This window comes from Pan paniscus, chromosome 2, assembly GCF_029289425.2.
Source record: "Pan paniscus chromosome 2, NHGRI_mPanPan1-v2.0_pri, whole genome shotgun sequence".
Classification (NCBI taxonomy): Eukaryota; Metazoa; Chordata; class Mammalia; order Primates; family Hominidae; genus Pan; species Pan paniscus.
In genome coordinates this window covers 123,912,294-123,939,954 of record NC_085926.1, presented here as the reverse complement: position 1 = coordinate 123,939,954, position 27,661 = coordinate 123,912,294, and the positions used below count along the sequence as shown (strand labels likewise).

The following is a 27,661-nucleotide window of genomic DNA, read 5'->3' as shown; positions in this document are numbered from 1 at the left end:
ATCTATATTGTAGCATGTGTCAAAATGTTTCTTCCTTTTTGAGGCCAAATAATATTCCATTGTATGTATGTACCATATTATTCACTGTTTTAATTAATATGACACATCCTAAAAATCCACAATTAGAATTTAATTCATATATTAAATTTATTTTATGTAAAATGTCAAGCAAACAATACATATTTGCTTAATATGTGTCTACTTAAGGTGTCACCTTACGTCTACTTAAGGTGAAAAAGAAATTGAGATATTTTATACCAGAAGTAACTACTACACTAAGTTCAGACTATATTAATCCCCTAAACATGTTCTATAGTCCCAAATTCTTTGAAACATACAAGTTAATTCAAGATACAGAACAGAGTTCTTAACTCTGGTTCCTTTTATGTACATTCTTTAGAATGCCTGATTAGACCAGCAAATAAAAACTCTACCTTTCTCTTTATCTACATTTCATTGTCTTAATCTTTCTCTTTAGACTTACATAGCACTGTTGTTTTAATTTTTTTTTTGTTTTAAAAGTGACATAATGCATTACCTTTTGTGTAGAAAAACAGGAAAAAATAGGCATTTGTTTTTACCTGCATCCAATATCTTGGGAGTTATGCCAGAAACAGTTAATCACGGTTGCCTCTGGGGAGAGAAACTGAGTATCTGGGGGACAGAGCAAGAAGGGACACTTTCCATGGTATACTATTTTATATCTTAATAACTTTATATCAGATAAATATAATCTCTATTCAAAATAATTTTAAATAAACATGAGTTAAAGTCCCTGATTCCCCCTAGTTCCACCCTCCAGATGTAGTCACTGTTGGCAGTTTCATTTATAATTTCTCTTGACATATTTACATATTTCATCTCAAGATAGCTTTGAGCAGTAACTACCAAACTTTCTGAAGTTATATATTCTATTATATGCTTGAATATGTGCTCCATCCTTCTAAGAATGTCACTGAGAATACATTTTTTAAAAATTGGGTTGATAAGAGTTATACTTCTTGAGATAACTTGGATTATGATGGAGGGTCATGAAGCCAGCAGTGAGAACCAACAATGTAGGAAATAAGACCTTGTGTAACATCACTCCACTGGTCTCTGTGTCACACTCTCAGGGTCTTTCCCTTTGGTATATCTATGTCAATGTCCTCGCTGGAATTATAATAAAAAATCCAAGCCATGACACGATAATACTACACCCTGGATCGAGTCCAAAAACAACTACCACAATTATTCTTTCAAAAAAAAAAAAATTTTTTTTTTGAGACAGTTTCACTCTTTATTTTGCCCAGGCTAGAGTGCAATGGCGCAATCTCAGCTCACCACAACCTCTACCTCCTGGGTTCAAGTAATTCTCCTACCTCAGCCTCCCGAGTAGCTGGGATTACAGGCATGCACCACCATGCCTGGCTAATTTTGTATTTTTTAGTAGAGTCAGGATTTCTCCATGTTGGCCAGGCTGGTTTTGAACTCCCGACCTCAAGTGATCCGCCTGCCTCAACCTTCCAAAGTTGCTGGGATTACAGGCATGAGCCACCGCACCCGGCTGAAAAAAAATTTTTTTAAATTACACTGTCTAAGGTACATGTCTGGCATAACTATAAGATTATATATGGCGTTTCTCAAAAAAATATACACAAGGCTATATTATAGAAAATCTGGTAAAGAAAATTACCCATGATAAAAGCACCTTGAGACAGTAGCTATCATATTGGAACAATTCCTTTCCCTTTTTTTTGTAGTTTCTACTATGAAATAATAGAACAAAGAAGTCCTATATATGCTTCACTCAGATTCCGTGACCCTTGACATTTTCCATTTTCCATGTTCTCTCTCAATATATATACACAGCATTACTTTTTGCCTGAACCATTAGAGTTAAGTTGCAGATATACTACTCCTTTACGCCTAAATAGTTCCTAAAAACAAGGCCATTCTCTAATATAACCACAGTATAATTATCAAAACCAGGAAATTAACATTGATACAGAATTATGATCTAATGTTTAGACCTTATTCGCATGTTGCCAATTATCCCAATACTGTCCTTTACCAAAAAAAAAAAAAAAAAAAAAAAAAAAAATCCCTCTGGTTCACGCCAAATCCAGGATCACATGTTGCATTAAATTGTCATAGCTCTTTAGTCTCCTTTAATCTATAACAGTTCCTCAGGCTGTCATTCATTGTCTGTTATAACCTTGACATATTTAAAGAGACTAAGCCAGTTATTTTGTACAGTGTCCCTCTGGACATTTAGATTTGTCTGATGTTTACCTATGATTAGACACAGGTCATGCATTTTTGGCAGGAATCCACAAAAGAGGTATGTTCTTCTCAATACAATAAATAGACACATGTCAGTTTGTCCCATTATTGATGATGTAAACTTTATTACCTAAGATGGTGTCTGCCAGGTTTTTTATTGTAGTTTCTACTTTTATCTTTGTAGTTGTTAGGCATTTTGTGAAGAGACACTTTGAGACTATATAGATATCCCAATCATCAAACTTTCACCCCATAGTTTTAGCATCCATTGATGATTCTTGGCTGAATCAATTGTTTGACAAATGGTGATTTTCTAACTATGTAATTCCTTCTACATTTATTAGTTGGCACTCAACTTTAGGGAAGCACTTTTTCTTTCTTCCTTGTTAGTGGGGACTCACTGATTCCTATTTTCTTCAGTGGGTTATGATCCCTTATTATCACTTTATTTTGATGCTCAAATTGTCTCAAATTTGGTCACTGGGAGCCCCTTGAAGTTGACTCCTGTATCATTTTAACATGCCCCCATTACTTTTTGAGCCGTTCCTTACTTTCTACAACAAGGTGCTCCCAGTTCATCTTTTTTTTTTTTTAATAATTGCCACAAGGGTATTTAAAATGAGATCTACCTTCTCAACAAAATGTAGTATTAACTATAGACATGATATTGTACAGCAGATCTCAAGAATTTCTTCATCTCACATAAATGTAACTTTATACTCGCTGAATAGCAACGCCATCTCTCTCTTCTAACAGCCCCTAGGAACCACCATTCTGTTCTGTTTCTATGAGTTTTAACTATTTTAGATACTTTATATAAGTAAAATCATGCAGTATTTGTCCTTCGGTGACTAGCTTATTTCACTTAGCATAATCTCTTCAAGGTTCATCTCTGTTATTGCATATGACAGCTATTTCCTTCTTTTTAAAGGTTGAATAATAGTCCATTGTATGTATATACCATATTTTATCTATTCATCTGTAGATAGACATTTACGTTGTTCCTACATCTTGGCTATTGTGAATAGTGCTGCAATGAACACAAGAGTGCAAATATCTCTTCTATATCCTGATGTCAATTCTTTTGGATAAATGCCCAGAAGTAGAATTGCTGGGTGATATAGTTCTATTTTTAATTTGGTGAGGAATCTCCATATTGTTTTCCATAGCGGCTATACCATTTTACATTCCCACTGACAGTGTACAAGGGTTCCAATTCTTCCAAATCCTTGCCAATACTTGTTTTTGTTTTTTCAATAAGTCATCCTAACAGGTGTTAGGTGATAGCTCATTGTGGTTTTAATTTGCATTTCCTTGATGATTAGTGATGTTGAGCATCTTTTTATATACCTGTTGGTCCTCTGTACGTCTTCTTTGGAAAAATGTCTATTCAAATCCTTTTTTCATTTTTTAACCAGATCATGTGTTGTTCTGCTTTTGAATTACAGAAATTCCTTATATGTATTTTGGATATTAATTATTTATCAGATACATGGCTTGGATTTCTCCCATTCTGTAGATTGCCTTTTCACTCCATTAATCATTTCCTGTGCTGTGCAGAAGCTTTTTAGTTTGATGTATCCATGCTCTTGTTATATTACCCCTGCTCAGCCCTGGAGTTGGTCATTTCTCCAAGACACCATGACTCCTGAGTGGACAGTGGTACTTGGAAACCAAGATCTAGGTAATAGATGTGTTCTTTGCTATTGGGGCTTCCAATCTTTTTTCATACGCATTTTTTACTTAGTCATATTAACTAGATATTTGCAATTTTGAATCTTGTGTTTTCTACTTTTAAATCTTTTTCATATTAATACTCAAAAATGTTTAATGGTTGTATAATATTTCTTTCAGTGGAAATAATATAATATGGTCTTGGTTTGTTTCATATTTTTCATAATTAAAAAAACCTGGAATAAACCTTTCTACCTCTTGAAAATAGCCTTCTCATATTTAGGATTAAAAGGAAAATTACTTGGTGAAAGGTTATTGGCAATTTAATAACTCTTGATACAAACTGCAAAGCTGCCCTCCAAAAGGAGTGTCCTGATCACAATACAGGAGAATCAGTTTGCTTTATTTTACACTTACTTCTATGGGGTTATTATCACTAAACTTTTAATTTTGCTATTTGAGAATCATATAAGCATTTCTTGGTAGTCATATCTCCTACCAAGAAGTACAAGATAATACTGCCCTTGTAGAATGACTTAGAGTGTACTAAGGTCTTTCATTTCCACTTAATCCATACCCTGTTATTATTTCTGTGAGGTAGGAACCTAAATTTCAGAAAAGTGGTTTGTTCAAAGTCATACATCTACTAGGTAAAATGTCTAAAAGAAGAATGGACTCTGGCATCAGCTTTGTGAGTCTGAATCTTGATTCCACAGCTGTGTAACCGTTAGGAAGTTATTTGAACCCTCCAGCCCTCAATTTCCTCATGTGTAAAAGACGGATAATGGTACCTACCTCATAAGGATATTGCGACTATGAAATGGGTTATTCTATGTAATACATAAAAGCACTTAGAGTAGTATCTGCCACATAAGTCCTATCTAAATGTTAGCTGCTGTTATCATTAAGACGGTGGCAAACTACGTGTTTTCAAGGGAACTAAATTCTGTTGCATGTCTACGCCAATTGTGTGATGGATGTTTTTACCGGGTTCTCTCATTTAACCTTCCCAATTCTTTGAGACAGAATTTTATGCTTGTTTCTGACTATTTTGCAGCTTAGGAATAGTAAGTTCCGAGAAGTAAAAAGTAGTGGAATCCCAATGTGCAAATAACTGAAGCTAGGAGAGCTTAAGTCACTGGACCCAGCGGCGAAGGCTGGGACTTGAACCCGGGCCTGACCCGAAAGCCGGCGCTCTAGAGGGCTACGACGATTTAAACAGAAACACATCTAGAGACCAAGCGGCTGTGTTACGAAGGTAAGATTAGGTGTTTCCCGCACCTCTGTCGCAGCACTTAAATGTCGCCGCACGGTCTCTTTTTTCGAGCGGAGTTTTACAAGTTTCTGGCCCGAAAACCCCCCTGTCCCTCTCCATCCCCACAGTGGACTCCTCAGGTCCTCAGCCCTCACCCGGCCCAGTCGAGATCCGGACATGACCATCTCTCGCAGCCTCAGAAAAGCCCAGACCGAGGTAAGTGAAGCCTCACAGTAAAAGCAATTAACCTCCGTGGGCTCCCGAACCTTCTTGGCCCGCCCCCCGAGCTTCCGCTTCCGGAAAGGATCACGCCGAAGGCCGCACTTCATAGTCTCCGACGCACCTCCAAGCCCTTTCTCCTGCTCTAGGCCCAGCGCCTTGGACGTGCACAGTGGATCCCTCCCGGCTTCCCGGCTTCCCGTCTCGTCACCCTCTGGTAGGGGGTGGGAGAAGCCAATAGACGGCAAACGGGGCGGGGGCGAGGCATGGCTGGGGCGGGGCCGGAGCGGAGCCGCCGAGAAAAGGGTTAAGAGGCTGTTCCAGGGCTTGCGGTGGGGGTTCGGGACGAGGACCCGCCAGCGCCAGAGGAAGGGACAGGAGTAGGAGGCGGATAGGTTTCAGAAGGAATTGCGCGCAACTTTTTGGATTTTCGCTCTTTATTTTTAGTTTGGCATCGTGTGCCTTTTGGATGATTTTGTTCTTGATATTCTATAAAAATAAGACCTCCGGGTTGTTATCTTGCGTAGATGTGATGCCAATTTCAGAATTATTCCCTGTGGCCACTGATCTCAGAACGATGCTCGTTAGTTGGGATTTTGGGTTTACTTCCATGCGTACTTGTCTCCTCTTGTGTTGAGGTAATTACTTTTGATGAAGAATGACACAACATTCTTAGTATTGGCATGTGCACTCATTTTAATGAGGATTTTAGTCATTGGTTTTGGGGTTTAGGAATTGGGTTTTGGGTTGATGATTTAAATCAAGTTGAAGAGAGAGAACTCAGTTGATTCCATTTCAACTGTCGCCCAGGCTAGAGTGCTGTGGTGCCATCGCAGCTCACTGCAACCTTCGCCTCCCGGTTTCCAGCGGGATTCTCCTGCCTCAGCCTCCTGAGGAGCTGGGATTACAGATGCGCTCCACCACAGGCGGCTAATTTTTGTATTTTTAGTAGAGACGGGGTTTCACCATGTTGGCCAGGCTGGTCTCGAACTCCTGACCTCAGGTGATCTGCCCACTTTGGCCTCCCAAAGTGCTGGGATTACAGGCGTGAGCCCCCATGCCCAGCCTCATTTCTTTTTAATGGAGAAAAGAGCTACCCTTTAAAAGTCTGTTACAATTAATGTCAAAGCCCAGGAACTAAAATATGTCCACCAATATATCACACACTTATCCTGAGTGATTTTAGGAAACTTGAGTATTTCACAGATTTAGTTTTGAATTAGATCAAACTGTGAAAACCTCTCCTTTCCTTCCCCAGCCCTCACATAACTTCATAACTTTCTAACATATTCACCTGAAATTAAGGGGTTTTTTTTTTAGTTAAGTTGATTTTTAAAAATTCATGTTGACTTTTCTTAATACGTGTTTATTTTAGAAAATATAGATAAGGAAAAAGGAAAAGACCACCCATAACCCCATTGCCCATGAGTTATCACTCTGAACAGCTTGGTGCATTCCCTTCAAGATTTTTTCCACCTACGTATATATGTATAAATGTATTACAACAATATGAAATAATAGGTATTACTGTAACATGAGTGTTTTCTCTTAATATCTAATCAACATTGTTTCTCATTAATCTACAGTTATAAAATGGCTGCCTGGTGTTCCATGATTCATTTCCCTAGTGTTGGGAATGTTATGCCCCCACCCCACTGTTCATTTTGTTATTTGCTATTATAAATAATGTTGCAGTGAGCTGAGATCTGCAAATGAACTAGAGAGTGGAGAGCAGAGTATTCTAAAGATGTGGAGACAGCACGATGCTGAGAAAGAGAAACCCAGAGAGGCTCTTGCTGCTGAAGTATAGACAGTGGGGATGGAAATGTATGTAGGGCCAGACTATACAGTCCTCATAGGCTACATGATTTGGCTTATTATCCTAAGGCCATTGGGAATATGTAAAAGTTCAAGCAGGGGGCACAGTGAACTGACTGGGGTTTTACAAAGATCCATGGCTGTAGTGTAGAGCAGGAATCTGAAATCTACAGTCCCTGGCTAAATTCAGTCTGCCATTCTTGGATACAGCCTGAGAACAGTTTTCACATTTTCAAGTAGTTTTTTTTAAGTCAAAGGAATAATATTTTGTGATGTGAAAAGTTACCTGAAAATCATCTCAGTGTTATAAAGTTTTATTGGAACACAGTCACACTAATGTGTTTACACATTATCTGTGCTACAACTGCCAAAGTTGAGTATTTGTGATAGAGACCATCTAGCCGGCCAAGCCTAAGATATTTACTATCTGTGCCTTTACAGAAGTTTACTGATCACTAGCATAGAGGGTGCTTGGGGGAAAGGCAAGTATGGGTATGAGCAAGTTCTCTCCTCCTGCATCCATTCTCTGTCCTCCCCTTGGACCGACATCAGTCAGACATGCCCTCCAGCTTCAGGTTCTGTTTAGTCGATAGAAGAGGGAGAGAATGGGATATTCCTGCTATCTCAGCACCATTTGGCTGATGCACTGGCCCTCTGCATCATCAGGGGAGCCCCTGGAGCTCCAGTCTTCTCACACTGTAATAACATGTCCTTCTCTTTGTCTCTTCAGTCTTAGGGATGATAACGGTTTGCTAGTCCCTGGGTGCCTCAACCCCCTTGTTGTTTTCCTTGTCCATTCTGTAAAACTTTTAATTATCTTCAAAACTCTAGATTGTCTTCTGTTCCCTGTGAGGACCAGACTGATAGGAAGTCCAGATGAAATATATTGGTTGCTGGGAGGGGATGAGGGGACCTAAGGGAGGTGGTGGTGAGGGAAGGTGAAGAGGACATATTTGAGAGATGCATAGGAGGTAAAATGGAGAGCACTTGGTGATAGAGTTGGAAAGTAAGGCAGGGGGAGGTATTTGTTGACCCTGGTTTCTGGGTTTTGTATCTTGGCAGATGGTGGGAGAGATCCACATTTAGGAAGGAAGCTTATGAACTCATTTCTCTCCAACATTTTATTATGAAAAAAATGCAAACCAGGAAAGTCATTTTTGGATTTGTTAAATTAGGGAGTACTTTGGCGTCATCCAAGAAAAGATGTCAAGTTAGCTACTGTATAGTTGAGTCTGGAGCATGGCAAAGATATGTGGGCTGCAAATACACCTTTCTGAGTTGCCTGTGGCTTCCGAACTTGCTCTCAAATTACTTCCTCAAGAAAGCCTCTCTATCCTGCCCCTGCAAACTAGCTGTGTGCCCCATGCTTCTACGTGGTAGCATCGTTTCTCACAATTATAAACTTGTGTTTAGTTATGTAATGTCTGTCTTCCTAAGTAGAATTTAATCTCTCTAAAAGCAGGGACCTCACCTTGTTCAGAGCAGTATCCCCAGTGCCTAGCACAATCCTTGCACTTGTAGGAATTTCTGAATTATTTGTTGAATAAACCAATGAATCAACCATTGTTTGGACTGCTTTGGTGCATTGGGGCTGACAGCTACTTGAATGTCCGAGGCTCGGGATTATCCAGGACTAGCCCTTTGAGCTTGGTCCGGAGGTTTAGTCCTTCTAGTATCATGGATACACAACTCTGCTTGTCTATCCAGTCTTTCATAATTCAGCACATTGAACCAATTACTTTGCATATTGGCTCACCTCTGAAGTGTGAAAGTCTCTGTTCAGGTTTGACCATGTTCCAGTTTATAGGAAATGACCAAAGTTGAAAGTATATGAAGATCTAAACTAAAAACACAGATTTATGGCCAGGATCTAAGATTCAAAAAGTAAGAGGCTATGGATAAAAAGTCACATGTTGGGAGTGTGAGCTCAGTTCTGCTTGGAAAGATCTGAGAGACTGTGCTGTTGTCTTTCCTCAAGCCATTTAGTGCTCTCTGGGGCTATTTTGAACCCAAAGGTTCTTGGCCTTTTGAGATAATATACAACTTTGAGAAATTGCTCAAAGCCTTATAATTTTTTCTTCAGAAAAATGCTAATGAGCACATTTTGGAGACATGGTTACATATATAATGTTATCAGAGGCACTCAGGAGCCTCTCCAAGAATTTCAGGTTAAGATTCCTATTCTAACCTAATTCAAAACCAGCCTTCCACATTGGGGTGTCCAGCTCCTTCTGTTGCAGGGCCCTGGTGATCCTGGAAGTAGTTGGTTAACTAGGGATGGTAGGTCCCTGATGGAATAGCATCAAGGAGAGGAAGGGCATGGAGCATAGAGAAAATGGAATTGGGCCATAATCTTTGCATTTCCCACTGAAGCTTATATATCTGCAGTCTTCACTTTAATCAAAATAGCTTAATTTAGGAAAGAAAGAGCCCACTGTTTTTGCTTTATAAAATCCTGATTTTATTGCTTCCTGAAAATTTTTTTAAAGGAGAAATACAAACCATATGTTACAAGGGCCTTCATTTGACAGTTTAACTGGGGTCATGCTAGGACTGTATAGATATTGCTGATTATGATAGGAAAGCGAGTGAGATGGGTCTGACAAGGATCTGTTGGCAGCAAGAATCAAGGGACCCCCTTTGGAATGATCCCATCACAAAGAAGAAATGGTTGGGGACAATGTGTCATGTTTGTGGGTCAGTTGTGAATTTTAATACAGCACAATGACGGTCACTTATTGCCCTGCAGACCCTGAAGACTTCTGCGTGACCCAGAGAAAGAAACATTAATAGTGATTAAAAAATGTTAAAACTTTGTTGTATTAAAATATCTGTAAGGCAGTGTAGCAGATGCAGGTGGCTTCTTATTGTGATCATCTATGACTTCCTGGCCGAGAGCCTTTTTCCTGGAGCAAAAGAAGCAAGCTGAGGCAAGCTGGAAAGGCAGAACATTAATTCACCTGGAAGAAGCCCTCAGTCAACGACAGGTGGGGATTATCCAGTGATGGATGAAGAGCTTCCTCACCCTTCGATTGGGATAACTCTGAGATGTGTTCTATGCTGTCTCCCAGAGTTCCCCAGCAGTATTGGAGTACAGGGGTAACTGGCTGGATAACACACCATTTATTAGCTTTCTTCCCATCACTATAATATCTTACTTTTCCTATCCCTATTCCCTGTTCCTGGGATCGCCTCCTAAAGAAACTATTTGCATGTAAATCTCTGTCTCAGGGATTATTTCAGGTGGGGGGGTGGGAGGAATCCCATACCTAGACAGGCACTGAGGATATATACAAGGCATCATAGGTTAGGAGTCAGACAGATCTGGATTCAAATTCTTTCTCATTAGTGACATTGAACAACTTAATTTATCTAAGATTGTTTCTTAGAGATAATGACACTGACTTCATAAGGTCATATTGTAGGGAAAAATTTGAGAATGTATAAAGCCGTGTACACAGTGGCTTACACATGGTAAGTGCTTAATAAATGTTGGGTATTATCATTAATACAGTATTTATAATATTGTTAATACAGCATAGCCCAGGTAGAGGGCAAAGCACAAAGCTGTTTTCCATCCTTGGGGTGACTGCAGAAGCAGGTTGATTGGGCAGATGTGCTGTAGATACTGTGTCCCTAGTGAGCAGCTGTGGCATAGCAATATCAATAGCTTAGAGCAAGCATTGCCCCAGTGAGCCAGGGCAGGAGAGGAGGAAGATGGTGCACACCAAGTGGTGGCTCAAAAGATGAGCAATTGGCAGTGAACAATGGTATTGCCAATTGTGCTTAGTCTCAGTAAGCAGGGATAGCTACAGCACCAATAACTTCATGTCTGTGTCTAGTATACACTTGGGTCGTTGGAATTTCATTAGCCTCACTCTTGAGGGATTATGTTCAAGGCTACCAAGTCTAAGTTTCTGATTTCAACCTGTTTTCCCAAATGTACAAGGGACTCTTGCTTTTGTTACGTTTATGAACCTAATTTGTTATTTTAAGGTCTTTCAAATTGGAGCTGTCTCTTCTGTCCCCCTTTATTCCCTATTTGCAGACAAGACCATATTTCAGTTCTTTGGCCACAGTGAAAGAGAAACTGAGAGACACCAAGAATCTGAGGCAGGTTAAAGGATTTCACTCGTTCTCTAATCCTGATTAATTACAGTGTCAGGTTTCACCTGTAGTGCTTCAGCCTTCTCAAACAGCCTTAGGTTCCAGAGCAGAGAGAAATGAGGGGGCCACTCACATGTATACATATGTAACAAACCTGCACGTTGTACACATGTACCCTAGAACTTAAAGTATAATTTAAAAAATAAAGAAATGCGGGGCCACTTTGGCTAGGAAGGCAGACAGCAGGTAGGATTAGTTGTTGCCCATCCCCTGCAGGTGCAGCCCAGTGCTATGGGGGAAGAATTTGTTTCAGTCTCTTTTATTGTTTCACTCGAGTCAGAAATCAAGGACCATGGTAACATCCAATCACAATCTCCTCTTACCTTTAGACACTAATAGACAGATTTCTCCTCAATTGATGTAGAGAGACATATGCATGTAACATAACATGACTTTTGACCAAAAGCAACTTTTAAGAGGGGATAGTATTACAAATACAAGGGACTGACCCAGCGACCTTGGCACACCTGACATTAAGAACCATAATCACAGTCTGTTAATCTCATCTGTTTCCTTCGAGAAAGGAAAATCTTTAAGACCTTGTCAGAAGGTCTTAGGCTCATGTAGGGGATTTTCTCTAGTGGGTTCCATGACATCTGTATATGGTTTCAGAAAAATCCGTTGACATTGACACTTTCTGGCATACTGTTAGTTCTTCTCAAGGCCATTTGCATGAAAGTAATGTATGTTCATGGCTTTTCTTATGTTAGACTGTGAGCTCCTTGAAGGCAGAATTCAGATATTATTTGTATCTGCTCAGAAGCCAGCATAGTTCCTGGAATGTTGCCATGTTTAGCAAAAAACAAAACAAAACATTTGCTGTTTGTCTGAAATTCAAATTTAACTGGGTGTCTTGTATTTTTCCTGGCAACCCTATTCCTGGCACATAGCTAACCTCAATAAATATTGATGAGAGGATGAATGAATGACTAACACAGTACCAACAAATGGAGAAATAAACTGGTAAAAACTTCAATTGACCATATAAAAGACACTCATCTAAATTATGCCTAACAATCACAGAACAACACTGTGTCTGGTTAACATACTGCTTTTTAAAATCTGACAGTCTGGCTTTAATGGGAAATGCATTTTCTATCCATGCTTTGTCACCCACTTTTACTCAGTGTCCACGTGGGAAGAATACTAATCTCCTGGTAATGAAGGTGTTTTATTCCAACAATTTCACATCTTAATTCCGCACATTTCTGATCTCACATGTTTGTTTATTAGTGTGTACCAGTTGTACAAGAAAATTGATTTTGGGTGGTATATGGGTTTATCATTCTGAAGTACAATCACCTCTGTATCTTCCTTTAAAATTGCCAAAATTGTGCTGTTACTCCAGCCAAACCCTGGGGTTTTGGGTAAAGTCATTCACCGTGATTAAACCATCAGGACCAATTCTGTTTGGATAAAGGTATATCTGCAGTTAGTTCATTGACAGTTAATCTTAAGAAAGACATTATACAAACAACTCTCATTTCAAATTAATTCTGCTGTTGCTCCTTTTTCTCTTAACTTTGTTTTTCTGAGACAGGGTCTGGCTCTGTCGTCCAGGCTGGAGTAAGTGATGCAATCTCGGCTCACTGCAACCTCTGCCTCCTGGGCTCAAGCCATTCTCCCAATTAACTGATACAGACACACACCACCACGCCCAGCTAATTTTTGTATTTTTAGTAAAGATGGGGTTTCACCATATTGCCCAGGCTGGTCTTGAACTCCTGAGCTCAAGCCATTCACCCACCCTAGGATTACAGGTGTGAGCCGCCATGACCGGCCCTCTTTTCCTCCTAACTCTTGACTCGCTGCTCCTCCTCTCATCCTCCTCCTCCACTTCTGTTCCACTGGTCATAGCTAAGCATGAGTCAGAGTTACTGGAGGGGCTTATAAATACGCAGATTCCTGGGCTCCACCCCTAACAGTTTATGACTCCATAGGTCTAGGGTGTAGCCTGAGATTCTGCATTTCTAACATGTTCTCAGGTGCTGCTGCCGCTACTGCTAGCCTCAGTAGCACTCAAAGAATTATTGTCCTATATCATTCTTTTCCTTCCTCTTCTCCTTCCCTTTCCCCTTTTCTTTCAGATCGATATTTCATGTCCTCATTTTTCTGTTCCCAGAGCAGTATAATACAATAATCTCACTCTGTCTTGGCCCCATAGATTTGTTTTCCTGGTATTCTTTCACCTCCAATTGGTAAAAGTTAACTTACACTTCCTGTTCAATGTAGTTTAGCATCCTGCTGACGTGTGATGCAGAGATCTCCCCATCCACTTCGGCAATATATGTGTAGAGAAACTGGAAGGTGCTGAACGGGATCCGGGCTGACCCACCATTATGGTCACATGATAAGACCTCACACACTATCTTGAGAGTTTTGGTAATAGTCTATAAAAGTTACATAAAATGAGGAGAAAGTTACTCTTCCAGGCAATATTCCTGAGATCCATTTAGATACAAGAAAGAAAACAAAAATATTGCTCTTATAAAATGAAGTGGGAACAACTTAAGATTCTAGAAAGCTTGAAATTTTTACATTCAAATGTCACTAATTCATTCTAAAAAATATTGAGTATTGGGTACCTTTATTTTTCTTTCTTTGTTAGAAGACTACTCAAGGAATTAAATTTATAAATTCCTAAATACTTTAAGATATTTGTTACTTTAGTCTGAATAACCTCACTAAAGGAGGGAAGTTGATTTGCATTCTATATAATTAGAATTATTTCTTATTACCCTCCAATCTTATCTCTAAAGGGCTGAGATAAATGGTCTAGCCTATATAGTCCAGCAAGACACAGTAGAGGAGAAGAAGGTAAGAGAAGGATAATTTCCCCAGGAAAATAGAGTCCCAAGGAAGATACTGGAAAAAAGGTCTTGAACATCAAGATAAACCTTCCTCCAAAGCATCTGGGTCCATCTAAATAGAATCACCTAGTGCTTTATTTCATATTACATAATACTAACCCTTTTATTGCTGGGGAAATATTGGTTGAGAATGAGTGCCAGGAATTTTAATAGAAGGGTTACTACAGAAGCAAACCCTCCTTACAATGAAACTTGAACATTAAAGGAGCATGCTCAGAACTCATCTCATGTCTTTAAATAACCCACCCTTTGAATAAATGTTACAAGCAAAAGAGTTGTGAAATGAAGCTCAGCATACAGATCTTGATGGTTTACTGAAACTGGTGATGTACGGATCATCCTGACACACTCTTCCAGGGATCAGTGAAAGATCAGTCCTGAGTGGTGACTTAGGGTGAGTGAAAAAGCAGCTGCTGTATCTTCCCACATGATTAGTAGAGGAGACTTGCCCTGCCTTAGCAGTTGATGTCTGCTGTTCTCCTCTCATCCTCTCCCAGAACAGAATGATTGCCTAGATGAGGCTTCTCTAACTGTGGTATGTGTTACCCAGGAGCATAAGTCTATGTCAGGAGGTACTGAGGATGTGAATAAACTCTTCCTTGAGTGATAGTTTTACTTGATGGCAAGTAATTTAAACATAATTTGTAATAATTATTAATTTTAATTGAGTTAATATTTAAAATTTGTTTCTTTACATTTAGTAAGCATTGTTATTTTATGAAACAGAATCTTCAATAAACCACACGATGTCAAAAAAAATTGAGTTTGAGGCAGGCCACCTTCCTTTCCTCTCCTCTGTCCCGGGGGGTCCTCTCATGGAAATCATTGTGAAACACTGCATCTTCTAGGCACTTCCACTTAATTCAGAGCGGGTGGGAGGGCAGGCATGGGGCTAACAAGTATATATGAGGCTATCTGGGAGGATGGTAAGTCATGCTTGTGAGTGGGAGAATGCTTTGGGGTAGATTTGCAAGCACACTCTGAACTTTATAATTTCCACCCACAGCTCACCCGTTTCTGTAAAAAACAAACAAACAAGCAAACAAAAACAACCCTCTGCACCCCTAATGCTTTGTTCTGTTGCCATCTCCCATGGGGTGGTGGTATGGGCTGAATTGTTCCCCCTAAAATTCATATGTCGAAGCCTTAACCCCAGAACTGGAGAATGCAATTGTATTTGAACATACGACCTTTAAAAAGATAAGTTAAAATGAAGTCAGTAGGGTGTCTTTATAAGAAGAGGAGTTAGGACATAGAGAGAGCCACCAGACATGTAGGCACAGAGGGACACAGTTCGAGAAGCTGGCCATTTTTAAGCCAAGGAGAAACGTCTCAGAAGAAAGCAATCCTGCTGACAGCTTGTTCCCAGAACTTCTGTCCTCCAGAACTGAGAGACAACAAATTTCTGTTGTTCAAGCCACCAAGTCATGGCAGCCCTTACAAACTAACATAGGGGCTTTCAACTCTAAACATCATCTTTTATTGATTATTCAAACAATAAACCTTCAAATTCTATTGCCTCGTAAGATTTTTAAATATTTTTAAAGATTTAATAAATGGATGAGTGGATAAATAACTGTACTAGAGCTATTTGGTAAACTGACATAAATCTAAAGGAAACAGATCTTCATTCTCTTGCACAATATTTTTTTGGGGATCCACTTCACAGAGGTAGTCTTTAAACATCTTGCGAGCTTCATTTTCAAAGTCAGAGGTGAAAGCCTTGAAATGTGAATAATTTGCTAAAAAAAAGTCATTCTTTCCAGTGAACATGATTATTTTCTACATACATGATCTCTTCCTTTTTTAATAATCAGTTCAGTGGAACAGGAGGTGGCATAGGCCAGTCCAGAGGAAGGAGTGCTGAAGGGAGGAGGAATACAGGTCTGCATGCCATCGCATTCTAAATGATGTGTATTAGACCCAGAGAGCTGAAGATGGAGTAAATGTACCTATTACCTACCAGAGTAAAAATTCCTGTTACTAGACTCTTCTACAAGGAACAAACTGGCTTTTCTAGATGACACAGAGATCCTGTCTTGCCGTTGAATTCGCAAAGAAAAGAGAAATTCTGGGCTTGCCTCTAAGCCCAGAATTAATATGAATTAACTAGGATGCAAGGTCTCCACCAGATGGTGACCCCTGACTTAGTCTCAGCTATAAAAAAATACCTTAGACTGGGTAATTTATAAACAACAGAAATTTATTGCTCACAATTTTGGAGTCTGGGAAGTCCAAGACCAAGGTGCCAGGAGATTTGCTCTCTGGTGAGGGCCTGTTCCTCATGAATGATGCCTTCTATGTGTCCTCACTTGGTGGAGGGGGCAACTTTTATAAGGGCACTAATCCCATTCATGAGGGCTCCACCCTCATGACCTAATCAACTCCCAGAGGCCCTACTTTTAAGGCCATCATCTTGGAAGTTGAGATTTCAATATATGAATTTTGGGAGGACACAAACATTCACAGTGTACCACTGACCAACCCCACATTTAAGATCCCAGAAACAGTCCAGCATGATAGAAATGAATATAAGGGTATTGATTACTGGATTCATAGGGCACCCCTTATTTACAGACTAGGCTAGCCTAGCCTAGCCTAGCCTAGCCTACTCCAGGCTGACTTTACCTCTAGGGGTTCTTTGACATGGGGATGATGAGGAGCAAAGTCAGATATGTCAAGGCCTCTTAGAATTGGAGGCGCTCACTGTTATTCAGAGGTAGGCCTGAGGGTGTCTCAGAGGAAGCAGAGAAGTGGGGATAGAATCACAGGATGTCAGAGGTAGATGAATCTCATGAAACATTGAATCCCACCTCCTTGTTTTAGAAGGGAAGTAGAAAGACCAAATTCACCTCATGATTTCCCCTCTCTAGTTTGGGAGGCAGGTACATCAGAAGAAACTTAGCATCTACACGGTGGGCTAAGCAGAGGGAGGGTTGGAATTTGACTTTCCAAAGTCACTCTTTGTTACTCTGAGGTATGGGGATAAGGGAAGGGCTCAGACACATCACACACTGGTGAGGGGCTGTGAAGTAGACCACCAGAGCCAGGGAGCAGATAGCACACCCTGGCGGACTCAGAGAGGCCCTTGACACCATTGAGAACTGAAATGAGCCAGCTCGGGAGGCATCCTCAGACTTTCACCAATCTGGGAGAGATGAGACCAAAAACTTAAGCTGCAAGCAGCTAGCGACCAGACAGATAGGCATTACCATGGAGACCAGAGATGCCAGAGAAGACTGAGGGATGTGAGAAACGACTGCTCTGTGGTCCTCTTTCCATCTACATTCAACTGCCATCTTGGAGAAGAGAGCGTGGTGAGGAAAAACCTGAGATACTGGGAAATGTACCTTTAGGCTGTTTCAGTTACTGCATCAGACTAAAATTTCAGGATTGGATTGAATTTATTTATTTTCTTATTTGACCCTTTGTGGGTGGGGTAGACAAGATCAGAATTAACTGCAGATAAAATTTTAAAGGTACATTTTCCCCCAAAACATCTCCAAATGTGGTGTGAAAAAAATCTGTAAACCTATAAAAATTTAATAAAATGTGTTCATTTTTTTATCTTCCCGTTTGTGATTTTCACCAGTCCTGATTGACAACTCATAGGCCTCTGCTGCTTACTTTCCTTTCCTCCTCAGAGGATAGTGATTTATTCAGTAATAAATGCTATAAAGGACAATGAAGAAAAAAAGCCACAAATGTCCTCTTGTTCACTTCTCTTTAAAGCAATGATAAACATTGTAGGGGAAGCTATAGGAAAAGTTGGACTACAATATTTCTGCTAAATTTTCTCAGAAACAAACCTGTCAAATATGCATTCCAAGCATATTTGAGAAGAACAAGATTATGTTTAGATATGCTGAATGATTCAGACTACCTTTTCATACCATTTGTTTTTGGCAGAGGCAATTATTTTCTCAATAATTTTCAAACTTTTATGTATCTCAGGGATTCTTTTTAAAAACCATGTTTTTGATTCATTTTATTTTAACAATGTTTAACAATGTAAGTCCACATATAAGATACCCAAGCTTTAAATATCTATACATATAAACTGATTTCAGCATCTTTGGCTTCAAAACAGTAAAATTGTTTTTCCAATATCAAACAAGTCAAATTTGGAAAAGGCATAAATCTGTATGAACATCCTGTATCCATGGAGATGTCATGACTAAATTCAGAAATAGCCTCATCTCTCTTTTTTTTTTGCTTTCTTATGTCTGAGTTCTGCATCCAATTCTGTTTATTACATAGTTTTCTATAAGATTGTACCTCTTTTAAACAGTGTCTATTGATATATATTCTAGGTGTCTGGAAGTCTTTTTCTACAGTCGGCTCTTGGTTGTCTCTGGGAATATGAATGGAAGGAGCGGAGTGAAAATAAATCTGAGGGCAATATTCATAAATAATCCAAGAGCTACACTGTAGTCAACTCTCCCCAGAGCCTGACCACAGTGTTTCCCTCTCTCCTCCTCCCAACCCCTGCCACTGCCTGACGAGCACAGAAATGACCTTGCTTTAGAGAGGAGAAGGACAAGATGAGAAGAGGCATGTTTATCATCAGCCCTGCAGAATTGACTGCGTGTATAGATGCACTGCCCTTCCAGGCCCAGAGGGAGATTTCCCCTTCAGGAACAAAAAACAGTCAAGCTAACTTACAACTCCCAGAGCGCTGCAAGCAAGGGCTAAAAACTTCAGCCACTCAATCTCCTCCGTGAAGCGACCCACATTCATCACACTATTAAACAGATCTGTTGGGAGATTCACCACTTTCCACATCTGGGCCAGCTCCTCTGCACGGATGATCAGTCTGCCAGCAACCTGCAGGGCAGGGGACAGACACAACACAGAGGTTGTGGGAGAAGTTGAGACAAGGCCCTGAGAAACACCCTGTCCCCAGGCCAGGTCCACATCTCCCAGCACATGGCAAGGGGCGGGAGGGGGTGTTAGGAAGGTAAAGATGGCTCTGTGTGGCAGTTATCTTTGCAAATCCTAGTGAAGAGCATGCTGAAATATAATTTATTAATTGTCAAACTTTAGGTGTCAGAATTATGCAAAAGATATACATTTATATTACATTTTAATTTCTGGTGATGCTTTTATCTGCTATTGTATTCCTAAATTGTTTTATTCCTTATATGACAGATAGGAGAGCCTGAAAACAAAACCAAGGGGTAGAGGGCTTACCTGAGACCACTAATTAATGGTAAAATTAGAACAAGACATAGGTCTCTTTCTTCCAGATTGCACTCAGTTCTTAGCTCTAGACCTCAAGTGCATCCCTCATGCTTCCTCAGGAATGATATGGGGTATGTGGCTGACCCACGGGGATTTGATCTGGCTGCCTAATGTTGCTTGATCCCAGGTACTTTAGAGCTCTGTCATGTTCACTGCACAAGGTACTTGGTGGACAAAAGGAAGGAAGATGACTGGTTGTTGGCCACCAATGCAACAAGAGCACAGATGCCCGATGAAGTGCTCCAACACCTTTCCTGACCCTCTGATTCTAGTGAAATGCTAAGCCTCTGGGATCAAGGTGGTTAGCCAAGCCAGTCCTAAATCACCCCAAACCGCTCTGTCCTGGATCATAAAGCAGGGTATGGTGGTGCTCAACCATATTTCCTGGGAATTGGCCAAACCACAAACTTTCTCAAACCGGACCCTCCTCATGCATTCATTCACCAGGCAGCTCCCAGGATGATGTGGCTGTGAAGAGGCTCACAGCCTCTCCCTAAAAGCTAAAAGCAATGTCTGGACCTGGGATAACTGGGGAGCTAAAATATGCCCTTCCCCAAACTGTGATTGGCATCATATTATGGTCTTGATCAGTAAGGACACTGTCGAGTGACTGAGGACCTGCACTTTTCTGGAGAGACGAGATTAGCATTGCATTGAGCCCCTGTACATTCTGCCAGCTTCAAGGAAATCTGGGATGACCCCACCAATGACTCAGCCTACAGCCTATTTCAAAATTATTCCCATTTCCCCAAGGGAAGATTTACTTTCAGTCCACGGTTTAGTGTATTTTAGGGTGGTGCTAAGTGGTCAGCTGACTGGCAGGAGAACAGAGGGCTTTCGTCTGTACCCACCCAGCCTCAACACTGTCCCTACATTCTCCTCAATGCTGCAGCAGGGCCCTTACCTGAGAATGCAGGATCTTTAACAGCTCAGGTGTTAGCTCTGCCCAGTTACACAAAGTGACTCGCTCAGACCGCTCTCTCACCGGAGGCGTCTCTCCACGGGACAGGGCCTCAAAATAACTACAAGAAAAAAAGTCAGAGAGTAGGAGGATCCTATACACCAGTGGCCTCTGGCTGTTCTAGCAATCCTTCCCCCTTCTTCTAAGAGAAGGAGGTAGAGAAAGGAACCTTTGTAAAGTGGCTTCTATGTGTCATTGTGTTTAGTTCACTTACATATGGGAAAAGTCTGAATGTGTTACTCTCCACTTAGGGCACAGAGAATGCTTAGAGAATACAAAGCTTTGTTCTTCTCTAAGGATGAGGAAGAACCAAGAAAAGTTTGGGTATGCAATTCCCTGGAGCATATTGGGTTCAGGGTTTTTTTCCAGTCATCTCTGAATGTTTTATACACACAGATATATGTTACATATGTATATATAATCTTGGGAAGAGAAGTTGGAAGAGAACTAAAAAGTAATGTACGTAAGAAAGGGGAAGGCAGCACAGGAATGGTGGCTACGGCCTGTAATCTGGCGACTCCAGAGCCTGAGCCTGGAGGACCACTTGAGCCCAGGAGTTTGAGGCTGCAGCGAACTATAATTGTGCCACTACACTCCAGACTGGGTGACAGAGTAAGACCCCCATCTCTGAAGAAATGAAAAAGGAGGAAAGGGAAGAGATGGAAGCATCCTGGGGTGAATCAGGAAGGATTTCTGGCCGTAGGTAGTGAGGCTTGGGGCTTCAAGAGGGAAGGGAGAGAGGGTTGGCAGGGCACTGTGCAAGGCTCAGGAGAGAAGAGAAGCCAAAGAAGGTTTGAGACGATCTTAAGCTATATGGTGCCTGTGAAATAAAACTGTTTCTCCATCTTCCCTCAAAATTTTCAGTGAAATCTGCCTGCTCCTCAATGTTTTGTGGAGTGGACTTTGTTTGGGGGCATTGTGGAACAAGTACTGAGTTCTGTTTCAGGACTGGCATAAGATGAAAAGAGGCTGCCTGCAGCAGGGAATGGACATGAGCCGCTGACATGTGGGTCACCAGTGCAGCATGGCAGGGTCTGTCTCCATCAAAAGCCTGGTTATTGACGATCCATGAACCACAAATTTCTGTCCCGCCCTGCTTTTTTCCCTCCATTACTTCCTCCAGATCCAGGTAGTATGAAAATAATATAGAGGGAATTTTGTAAAAGTCCATTTCAGGGTCAAGCCATACAATGATGGGCTAACGATTGCCTGTCTCTGAGCCACATAGCAAGGCAGAGCGAAAGCTACATGGACTAAAGGAGTAACTGCCGGTCACCCCTTGGAGGTCATCAGCAGGAAGGGCACCTTTAACAATGTGCATGAGAAATCTCTGCACACAGATCAGTGTTGGGGTGGGCGGGGTGTGGGTGCACTGTGACAACAGGAGCAGGGTGTGGCCTCAGGCTTTATAACCAAACTTCCAGACTTGGGTGGTATAAATGGGAGGGACAGAGACACACAGCACCTCATTCCACAGAAGTGCTGCCCAGGTAGAGTAACACTCATCACCAACATCTCTGGACTTCTTGTGGAATTGGCTAGACAACATGGAAGCAAAGCTGTAATCATGGATTTCGTTCTTTGGGTTATTGAGCTTCATTTGCAAGTGATCAGGTCCATGGTTATATACATATATTGCAAATTTGAGTTGTAACACATGCCTACCAGAGGACAAATAAGTATATGTCCTGCCAATACCTGGTAAGAGGTTTCTTCGTTGACAACACATATGTAGGGAAATTCTTACTTGCAATGGATTAAATACGTATTTTGTCTTTGAAATACTTTGTAGAGTTTTATTCTCTAAAATGCTACAGGTTTTAAGTAAGTCACATACAACCATCTGAGAGGTGTTTTTCATGTGAGGATAGAATGGAGGGTGCTCTTAGGTCATGCCCTCCTTTTTCATTGTGGTTAAACTACAAACTAAGTTTTCATGGATGTCTAAAAAAATCATAGCATGTGATAGAATATGAGAGCAAGCAGTCTACAATAGTGGAATGCCTCTTCCATAAATGTCAGGGACAATACTAAGCAATGTCATTTTGCTTACTATAAAACGGCAGCACAAGAACAATCAAATGGGTTTGAAACTAACGTGTAAGATAAAGTCTATCTGACTATGCCAAAATAAATTAGTCTTCTGAAGCTAAAGTTCAATCTTAGAGGCAATATATAAAATTTAGAATGGAAAACTAAACAGGGCTTATTACTAGGCAAAGCAACCCCCATTTATGTTTCTTTTTATGAGCACCACTGGCCTATTTTCCTTCCAATTGTAAAAGCTGCATCCTAATCCAGTCCAGGAGCACAGCACTGGCCCAGAGACTCCGAAAGGCCCCTCTTAGATGCCATTTTGTGTCTTCTCAAAGGTGTCCACACTCTCCCCACCATCTGCGCAGGACACCCACTCACAACCTCAGCCTGAGGACATCTTCCCTTCCCCAACTCACTGGCTTTCTCTCAACGGCCTCTCTCACTCTCACTTTCCCACTGAAACCCTCCTAAGCAGGGAATCATCAAACAGTAAAAATAGTCTGAAAATGGTCCGTGAGGTCTAGTTATCTTCCAACTCCTGTCTCAAGTCCTGGTTCCCCAGTTTTAAGCAGGCAAGTTTGTCCAAGGAGCAATTTCATAGCTGAGAGGTTTTCTGTGCAAAGCTACTTCAATCCAGGCCCGCAGCGATTGTTGTGTAAGCTCCATCTACTGAGCAGCCTCTGGAGGTCTCTCCTGAAAGAAGGCACCCGTGTTTGAGGCACACTGTTTTCAGCCATGCCTGAGGACTCCATCACTCTGCTTGGCCTTTCCCCAGAATGCAGTGTGTACTGTGAGGACATCATTATGTTGGCAGAACAAATCAGTTCAGAGAAACACCAAAGAAAATAACAATAATTTCCTCAAAGATACAAAGCCTCTTTGGTTGGGTCCAAGTATGAGTTTTAACAGCAGGGGAGGAAGTGTCTTCTTAAAGGGGTGAACAAGCTGGACTGTTCCCACCCCATCCACCCAGGGCTGTCGCTTCCCTCCCCCGGCTGCACTGCTGCCATCTAGTGGTGAGACAGGAGAACGAAGAAAGGCAGATTAAGCTGCGGAGATTCCCAGCCCCTCTTTCCACCGAGAGTGGGAAAAGGCGTGCAGGGAGGAGGTGGGTGTGCATACGCTGGTGTGACGCGGTCATCTAACTTGCTGCTTGCCCCAGGACACGGCCTATTGACCTGGCGTCCTACTGCTCAATCTGGCTCGCTTAGGGGAGGCATCCCATCCTTGCCCAGCTAGATGTAGTATTTATGTGTGGATTTTAAAGCATCAAAGCAATGCAAGAGCTAAAACAAAGACGATGCCAGTTAGTCCCGACCCCCTGGCTGCAGCCATGACAACCTCCGCGGTTTTCCAGGACCCTCTCTTCCCGCCCGTCCTCCAAGAGATGAAGGCGAGAAAGGAGCACATACTCGGCCCCCCACTGGATGAGGTCCTGCGGCTGCGCCCGGATGGCGGCTTTGGCAAACTCCTTCAGCATTTTCGGCAGCTCCGGCGGGATGCATGTTGGCTTATCTGTCTGAGCCATTGATTGGTTGACCTATTCTCAGGAGAAAAAATACATAAGATGAAAACTTGGACTCATAAGATGAGAGCAATCCTGGACAGGAGGTCACCCAGCCTCTGTTTGACACTCAATTTTGGGGACTCCGCAAGACAAATGCATTCTATTGTTACACAACGGCAAGGTTAGAAAGCCGTCTGCTAACCCCTACTTTTTGTTGTAAATAGTTATATCCTTTACGTAAAAATTACACAGTCCTTGTTTATTTAAAAAGTGGAAGTCAACAAAAAATTCCCTAATGGTATCACCCTAAAATACTGGATGTCTCCTTCCAGAATTTTTCAGTATAAATATATATGTTTGTAAAACAAAAAAATAAGATGATGCAAAACAGCTTATTTACTCAAAAGTATATCATGAATATCTTTGCATGTTATCCAGCTCTTATTAGCTAGGTAAGAATTGTAGCAAAATTTACTCTGAACCCTCTATGAATTAACATTAGGTTATTTCCATATAAAAATAGTCATTAAACAGCCATTTGATGAGCGTCTCTGTTTATAGCTGCATGTTTTTTCAACTCTAATTGTCAGGCGGAAAACTCGTACATTTTCTCTCAAAAAGTTCCAGGACAAATTGAAACAAAACATGAACATCCATAAAATATATACAATTCCATCCACAAATAAACAACAGATCCACAAATAAACAACAGATCAAAAGATTTTTTTCTGCTTTTAGTAGAGAAAGGGACAGACTAGATACGCTAAAAAGCTGTCCCTCTTCAAAACACCTAGAGGCCAGACAAATCTCAGTACAAGCCTTTCACATTGCCTTGCTGGGCTTGCAGTGAGGTGAGAGAAATCTTCCAGTGGCCAGTGAGGTGAGGAAAGTGGAACCCGCAGTGCTGGGCAAATGAAGAAACTAGGGCTCACCTGGGCACATGTAGATGGCAGGAACTTGCAGCTTTGAGATAAATGGCCAGGCAGGGTGGGTAGAGACCAAGGATTGGGCTCACAAAAGGCAAATGTCTGCACTAAAGGACTCCCCTTCTGACCTAAACTTGAGACCCGCCCAGGGACTACACCCTCAGTGAGAAAAGGTGTGGCTGAAAATATCTGCCTACAGGCAGGGGTAAGCAACAAAGAAACCTGTCTCCATTGCTGCTTCTAGTCAGGAGAGAAACAGTCCCCCAGGAGTTTGTAGCCACAGACTAGTTCTAAGTTTTCAATTTATACCAACACCAGCATGGCTCAGAAATCCCAAGACAAGAAACTAAAGTGGTCTTAGGTTGGTGGGACTTCATGACCTTTTATTTATGTTCTTTTATTTGGAGGAAAAGGATGATAAAATAATGATTAATTTTAGACTTTGCAAAGTATAAGAAAAGTTTTAACAGTAACATAACCACTAAATCTGTACAGAGGAAAAAAGGATTTTTTTTTAATTTTTTTAGTATTTATTGATCATTCTTGGGTGTTTCTCGGAGAGGGGGAAAAAATGAATTTTTTAAAAACACAAAAAAGCAAACAAAACATGCCTCCCAATGTGAAATGGCAGCCCAACATATACCTGCCAAGTGCTGAAGAATGTACGTCTTAAAATAGACTGTATAGTCTTGTTTCAGGGATTTCTCACTTGTTTTTATTGATATAGGCTAAACAGGGCTTCCGTTTCATAAATGAAAGTCTCCATTACATGAATGAAAGGCTCCAGGGCAGAATCTCAGAGGGTTTCTACGAGCGGCTTGGAACCAAGCACAGACAACTGCACATCCTTGTTTGGGTTTGGAATTGGAGGTGGTGGGTTTGGGATGTGGTTACTCTTGTTTGGAATGCATTCTCCTCCTCTTAACAGGTTGATCCTTCCTTTGGAGGTCTGCTCAGCCTTCCCTGATTACCCTGTCAGTTCCATTGTACATACCCTTTCAGAGCATCACTTACCTATGGTTGGTGTGATTCTTTGAGTAACATGTGTCTCCCCGAGGAAACTCCACGGCAGGACTGGTCAGTTTTTGCTCACCACACCATCCCAATGCCTAGCCCAGTGCCTGGAACTTAGTGTTCAATAGATACTAGTAAAAATGAACGCGCGATAGCAGTCTATGAAGTGCTAGCTATAAAATGAACGCGTGATAGCAGTCTATGAAGTGCTAGGTATAAAATAATGCGTGATAGGAGTCTATGAAGTGCTAGGTATAAAATAATGTGTGATAGGAGTCTATGAAGTGCTAGGTATAAAATAATGCCTGATAGGAGTCTATGAAGTGCTAGGTATAAAATAATGTGTGATAGGAGTCTATGAAGTGCTAGGTATGCCCATTGGTCCACATGAAAATTCACCCAGAGGTATTTTTATATCTCTGTCGCTGATGAAAAAGCAGAGGTGTGGCTCCTCGGTGGAGGGCTCGGATTCCAAACTCTTGAGTCTCCCACCCACTGTCCTCCGGGTAAGAAACCGTGTAATAGTATTCTGGGTACAAAATACGCACACAAATTGGCCAGAAAGCCATAATCCCCCACAGTCACATTCTCTTGAAGATCTCCTTGCCTTCCCCTTGCCCTGTGAACAAGGAGAGGCTCAGAATCCAGGGGGCGTCCGGCAGTGCTCCTCCCTCAGACCAGCGCAGCCCTCGGGGCGCTCAGAGCCCTGCCCTCCCTCCACTTCCCCTCGGGGTGGCTACCTCAGGCTCGCTCCCAAACCGGCTGTCTGGCTTCAGGCGACACCTGGCGCCTGGCCTCAGGCGAGAGGTGTGGGGAGAGACCGAGTGCCTCCCACCCTTCTTCTCAAGAACGAGAGCAGTAGAACCTCGGCGGGGAGGGCAGCAGCGGCCGGGGGTGACAGCAGCGGCGGGGCACGACCGCCGTTAGCGTTAGACGTTAGCGCTCCGCCTTCGCCTGGCAAACCCTGCGCGGGCTCCGCCGCCAGGTCACCAGGGGTAGGGCCGGGCGCGACGTCACAGAGCCGCCCCGCCTCTCCTGCAGCGGCGGGTTCCCAGGGTCCCGCTAGGGCGCTGCTGGGGGAAGCTGAAAGCTGTTTTGGGCTTTGCTGGTGGTGGAAGGACCAGACGGCCTGGAGGGTTAAGGACTGGGCTGGGGACGTTAGGAAACCCGGGCTGGGGGCGTTGGGGGTGGGGCGGAATGTGTAGCCATTGACGGTGCGCTTTTGTAGGTGAGAGGGCAGAAGTGGATCTTGATCTTTGGGCTTGTGGAAAGTGGACAGGTGAGAAGTCCTCGGGAATCATAGTAACAACACTTCTTACAATGCGTTTTTGGTGCCAGGAATTGTTCTAAGTGCATTACACACATGAACTCATTTCATCCTTACTGTCACCCCATGAGGCAAGTACTATTATTATCCCCATTTTTACAGATGAGGGAACTGAGCACAGAGAGGTTAAACTTGTCCAAGATGACAGTCAGCAAGTGACAGAGTCAGGATCAGAATCTGGGTTGCGTGGTCCCAGATTCCTCACTCTTGACCTTATAATGCTAAGAAAGGGGGATGGAGTGGATAGGAACAGAGCCTGAGATGCCTGGGGACAACAGGGAAAGATAGAAAATATTTATAAGGTAGAATGTGGTCACTGTGCCAGGGCACTTTTACAAACATGATGACATCAAAGTTTCACAGTAAACTCTGAAGGT

General features: G+C 41.8%; 2 protein-coding genes across 6 annotated transcripts in view; one reads left to right on the top strand and one right to left on the bottom strand.

Annotated features, from left to right (window-relative positions):
- Positions 1-648: 648 nt before the first annotated feature.
- The window catches only part of ALG1L1P (ALG1 chitobiosyldiphosphodolichol beta-mannosyltransferase like), a 62,497-nt gene continuing 35,484 nt past the window's right edge, over positions 649-27,661 (top strand). For 3 of the 4 annotated variants that reach the window (XM_063602554.1, XM_014344361.4, XM_034957271.3), the window contains exon 1: positions 5,481-5,630. The gene's annotated coding sequence lies outside the window, so the exon portion shown is untranslated. Of the gene's footprint in view, positions 5,411-5,480; positions 5,631-27,661 lie in introns of those variants that run through there. The other variant, XM_034957272.3, reaches the window with a different exon arrangement.
- On the bottom strand, positions 5,652-26,946 carry LOC100971108 (ropporin-1B). Of its 2 annotated transcripts, XM_055110378.2 has the most exons (7): positions 26,698-26,946; positions 26,506-26,576; positions 23,923-24,050; positions 20,417-20,534; positions 18,934-19,095; positions 13,613-13,788; positions 5,652-12,804 (listed from the first exon to the last, which is right to left on the bottom strand). In XM_055110378.2, exons 2-7 carry the CDS (start codon positions 26,524-26,526, stop codon positions 12,738-12,740), a joined length of 672 nt encoding a protein of 223 aa, XP_054966353.1. In that variant the 5' UTR covers positions 26,527-26,576; positions 26,698-26,946; the 3' UTR covers positions 5,652-12,737. The 2 variants fall into 2 exon arrangements, with proteins under 2 accessions (XP_054966353.1, XP_034813156.1); XM_034957265.3 differs by lacking the exon at positions 26,506-26,576 and having other exon boundaries at positions 26,698-26,874.